At 44.1% G+C, this 5,087-nt stretch overlaps 1 protein-coding gene across 1 annotated transcript; it reads right to left on the minus strand.

Annotated features, from left to right (window-relative positions):
• Positions 1–317: 317 nt before the first annotated feature.
• On the minus strand, positions 318–4,379 carry LOC125516689. The gene is made up of 3 exons (XM_048682053.1): positions 1,186–4,379; positions 899–979; positions 318–802 (listed from the first exon to the last, which is right to left on the minus strand). Exons 1-3 carry the CDS (start codon positions 3,615–3,617, stop codon positions 685–687), a joined length of 2,631 nt encoding a protein of 876 aa, XP_048538010.1. The 5' UTR covers positions 3,618–4,379; the 3' UTR covers positions 318–684.
• Positions 4,380–5,087: the final 708 nt, after the last annotated feature.

The following is a 5,087-nucleotide window of genomic DNA, read 5'->3' on the forward strand; positions in this document are numbered from 1 at the left end:
ACTTCTGCCACACTTAGATTTTGACAATGTATCACAAATGCCATTCTGTTAGGTCAATGGACATTTTGACCAAACAGAGCAGGAAAAAGACCATATTGCCCTCGGTTTTTTGTTTTGCTTTTGCCACTCCTATTTTTGCCAAATATTACTTTTGCCATGAGAGCATCTAAATACACTAAGCTGATGTGTTACAAATTTTGGCATGACCTATTTAAAAATATAACAATGCACATAATTACACATAAATACACTATTTGATCAGAAGTAAGCGCAATAATTACATCATGACCAGTAGCATAGTAAAGAGGTTAGGCCATTATCAATACTAACAAATTACTTCATAGGAGTACAAATCCATCATCTAATTTAAACAGCAAGGTTCGCATGCATATTGACCACCCAAAAGGCAAGCTCCACACAAGTTGAGCAAAGTACAGCAAGGTCTAACCACATGACAAGCTGAACATAGTACACAGCAAGGCATGGTGCTCCACAAAATAGCATGTAGTTGCATCTACACAACAAGGCTCAGATATGCATGGTGCTCCACAAAATAACCTACAATTGCATCAGCTACACAACTACACAGCAAGGTTCCATATGCATAGTGCTCCACAATAACATGTAGTTGCACAGGAAGGTTCACAACTTCTTTCTGCTTCTTATGCTCTTCGATGGAGGACACTATTTGCTTCTTGTGTTCTTTGCTGGACTATCATGTGTAGCAGAAGTCTTCTTAGATGCTTCAGAAACTGGGCTAGGCTTTGCCCTTTTACCACCTCCTTTTCTCGGCTTTTTAGAACTGAGAATGAATGAAAACAAGAGTGTTGAAATGCAGATTTGCAATAGGAAAAATTAGACCACTATGGACTATTTGAAGCAAAACAAGAATGTTTACCTGCTGGTGCCGAGAGTTTCAGCATCTATGGCATTGGATTCTATGTCTTCTATGTCTTGAGGCTCAACATTTTTTCGTTTCCTAGCAGTTTTCAGATAGAGAATTAAGTTAAGACTATACATTTCATTGCATTTAGACTACATGATGGATTTGTATAGCAGGTTCACATGTATATGTACTATTCTAGATCAGCAGATTTAACTCGGTAAGGTTCACAAGCATATGGACCACCAAAAATCTGAACAACAGGTTCACATGCATATATATAATTCTTTGCTAGCAATTACCCGTTTCGCTTGCGTTCAGGATGAAGTATTGGACATGTCTTCAGCATATGCCCAAATTCTTTGCATTCTTTGCACTTGTGTCTTCTCTTCGATATGCTCTCAAAGGCTGACTTTATCCTTTGTGTCCTAGGTCTACCAGTAGCCTTTTTCAACACGGGAGGGTGCAATTTGAACCCAACATCGACCATTGGCCATTGCTTCTTATTGGTCATGGTGGGCACATTTTTCGCATATGCATTACTGAATGATTTCACAGAGTAGTACTCATGCACATAGTCATCTATCCCTCGACCTCCTCTAATACTTGTGATGAATGCAATGGCATGTAGGCAAGGTTGTCCAGTTACTTGCCAACGTCTACAAGTACATTCCCACTTCTCCAAATCTACACAGTGCTTCCAATTATAGCCATGGATCTTTATAGTAACCTCCGCTTTCAAGTCATCACTTCTAGAGATCCCAACTAACACTATCCCCCTTGATCTATTGTTCATCATGTTGGTGATCCTTGGCAGAATTTTTAGAAGTCCACGTACAAATCTTCTCGCTATTTTAGCTCTTATTTCAAATCTGACCATTAGCCATTCTCTCAAAGAGTCCAATAATTCAAGAACAGGAAACCCCTTCAATTTCTTAATCATCGAATTGAATGACTCAGCTATGTTGTTCATGACATAGTCACATTTGCATGTTGTAGAGAACTTACTTCTGCTCCACAAATTAGAATGCCACTCATCAAGGTATGCGATAGCTTCCGGATTGGCTTCCATAATTTTGTCCATGTGATGCTTGTGCTTGGCAGGAGAATATGTGTATGCCGCTGGCCATAGATTTTCTTCAAAAACCTTGCCATGGAATTTCTTTCTGAAGTTCATTATCATGTGTCTAAAGCATTCCCTATGTTCAGCAGTTGGGAATACAGTATGCACTGCTGTTTCCAACCCTTTGCATGCATCTGTGCATATGACTAAGCCTTCTGGTGTGCCAATAGCTGATTTGAGATTCTCCATGAACCAATCCCAGTTCTCTTTAGTCTCTGAATCAAATACAGCATAAGCCACTGGATACAACCAATTGTGTCCATCAACACCACAAGCAACCGCAAGCTGTCCTTTCCATTTCCCATTCAAGGCAGTGGCATCAACACTCAAGTAAGGTCTACATCCTAACAGAAATCCATCAATGCAAGCTCTAGAACACACAAATGCCCTTGTGAAGCGTTGATGCCCTTCGATCTCTTTGTGATTTATCACTACAATACTTGTTGGGGACTTCCTAAGCACCTCAGCCTGCCAGTTGTGCAAGCACTCAAAACTGTCCTCCCACTTGCCAAATATCTGGTCCAAGGCTATGCGCCTACCTGCAAGCACTCTCTGATAATCGATATCGACATGGTATTTCTCGAGCAACCGTTTCTTCAAAGCAATGCTAATCATACTTGGATCACCCTTCAACCAATCAGTCACTCTAGCAGCAATCCACTTCCTCTTAGCAACCTTTACTTTGCCATATCTTTGCGTGCTGGGGCATGTGTGCATCTTGGGTTCATTCTTCACCATTACTGTTTTGTCATCATATAAGGTAGAACCATTCACCCTCCACTTGCATGGGTTTCTCCCTTCCGGTGGTTCATAAGAACAAGAAACTCTCACCCTCTTTTGATCACTTTTATCAATTTTGTAACTGAACTCGTTGAAAATAGCATGTGTAGCAAGTGCAACTCTGAACTCTTCAATAGAGGGAAATAATGCCCCTTTTGTCATAGGTGGATCATCCTTGTCATAACTAATTTCTGGAATATTGTACACTATGCCCCCATCACTATCCTCATCACTAACAGCCCCTCCATCACTATCCTCGTCATGATCATCACTATCCTCTTCATGCTCAACACTATCCTCCTCGACATCTTGGGAAACATCTTCGGTTGCCTTATGGTCACCATCTTTGGCTTGCTCACCTCCATTTTCCTGCTCGTCGCCATCAAGGTACTGGTCCTCCTCATCTATTCCAACGTGATCCTCTCCTTCATAGCCCTCTTTAGATTTTTCTTGCCTTGTCAAGTTCTCCTCGGGTATCTCATACTCATATTCAGATTTCTGAGTTAAATCTTCCACTATGAGCTTGGGCACTTCCTTTCCTGGAGAAGGTCGGATTGGTTGAAGCAAACTCTGAGCAAACTTCTCCTCCTCACCATTCTTGCAGAACTGAACAAGTATCTTAATAATCTTGTCTTCCTCATTCTCATCATACATGCTGACCACATCTTCATCATTGCGAACTAGCACAAAATATTGGTTGCTACTATTCCACTTTGAAAACACAACACCCTCATCATGTCCCCATGGATATTTACTCTGCATCAGCCCCATAAGTTGATCATAACTGGTCTGCCTCTCTACACGTATGTCCCAGATCCAAGAAGACACCATGCACTGGTCGCCCTTGTAATTCTTGTAAGAACGTGCCCCCTATGTCACAATCAGCTTATAAGGTGGCAGCTCTGACCTACATTGACACAAATTGGACATCAAAAAAGTGTGGAATTAGGCTAGCTAGCTAAGCCATCAACATATATGACATGGAAAAAACTGATCAAAATAATCTTTTTTCCGCATTGTTCCATTATCTAGTGCTACACTAAGCAATCAGCATGTATGTATGACATATATGTACCAATGCCATGACCAGACTAGCATCTTGCAATATATTTTAGAGGAACTCTACTTGCAATATCCCCTACTAGCAACTTCCATAAAAAACAAATGAACTATCTTCTTGCATCTCATAGGAATTATTAAACTAGTTGCTTCACTCACGAATCCCTAATTGGTCTAACTATGCACTAATGAACCAGGGCATGTGTACAATAGACAAACCAGGGCATGTGTACAATAGATCAAACTCCAATGAGTAACAGGAGCACAACAACAAAATTACTTCTAATGGATCAAATGCTACACATCAGGTATTTGAGGAATTGAACACTTGCCCATCAGGGAGAGGAACCAGTAGGTTTGAGGTCCTCTGGGCCGCCCCTGCCGCCATGGCCGGCGGCGCGACTCCCTCCATCCCATGTGAGCCGCTGAAGGGGGAGGAAGGGAGGTCGCCGATGTGGACCTCGTCGGGGAGGGAGGCCCCTGCCACCATGGCCGGCGACGCCACTCCCTCCATCCCGTGTGAGCCGCTGAAGGGGGGGGGGAGGGAGGTCACCGATGTGGAGCGCGTCGAGGAGGGAGGCCCCTGCCGCCATGGCCGGCGGCGCGACTCCCTCCATCCCATGTGAGACGCTGAAGGGGGGGAAGGGGGGTCGCCGATGTGGACTGCGTCGGGGAGGGAGGCTGATGAAGGGAGCCGCGGAGGGGAGGCCGCAGATGCGTGAAGCGTCGGCGATTCTAGAGCAGGTCCCCTCGGAGGGGAGACCATGGATGCGGGTTGTGTCGGCGAGGCAAGCTCAGGGCATCACGGAGTGGATGCGGCGTCGGACGGCGGGGTGTGGATGCGGCGGCGGCGCGCCGGGGCATGCGGACGCGGCGGCATGGATGGATGCGGCTAGGTCATTCTCTGGATGGGGATTGGAATCGGGGCGGGTGTGGTTCATGTGTGTGTACAGTTTTGTGTGTGTAGAGTTTTGTGTATGGGTCACTTGCAAAGCGGCCCCAGAAGTCAGTAAGGGTAACTAATGTCATTTTTGCAAAAACTGACAGGTCCTTTCTTGGTCAACTGGCTAGAGTAAACGGTCAACTCACGGATGTGTAACGGAATGGAATTTGTGATATATTGTCAAAATCTAAGAGTGGCAGAAGTGAGATGTTGAATTCTAGGGTGGCATAAGTGAAGTTGGCAAAAACTAGAGTGGCAAAAACAAAGTTTTCCCTTGTCATAACTATTGATTTTCTATT

Source organism: Triticum urartu, chromosome 1 (assembly GCF_003073215.2).
Source record: "Triticum urartu cultivar G1812 chromosome 1, Tu2.1, whole genome shotgun sequence".
Lineage (NCBI taxonomy): Eukaryota > Viridiplantae > Streptophyta > Magnoliopsida > Poales > Poaceae > Triticum > Triticum urartu.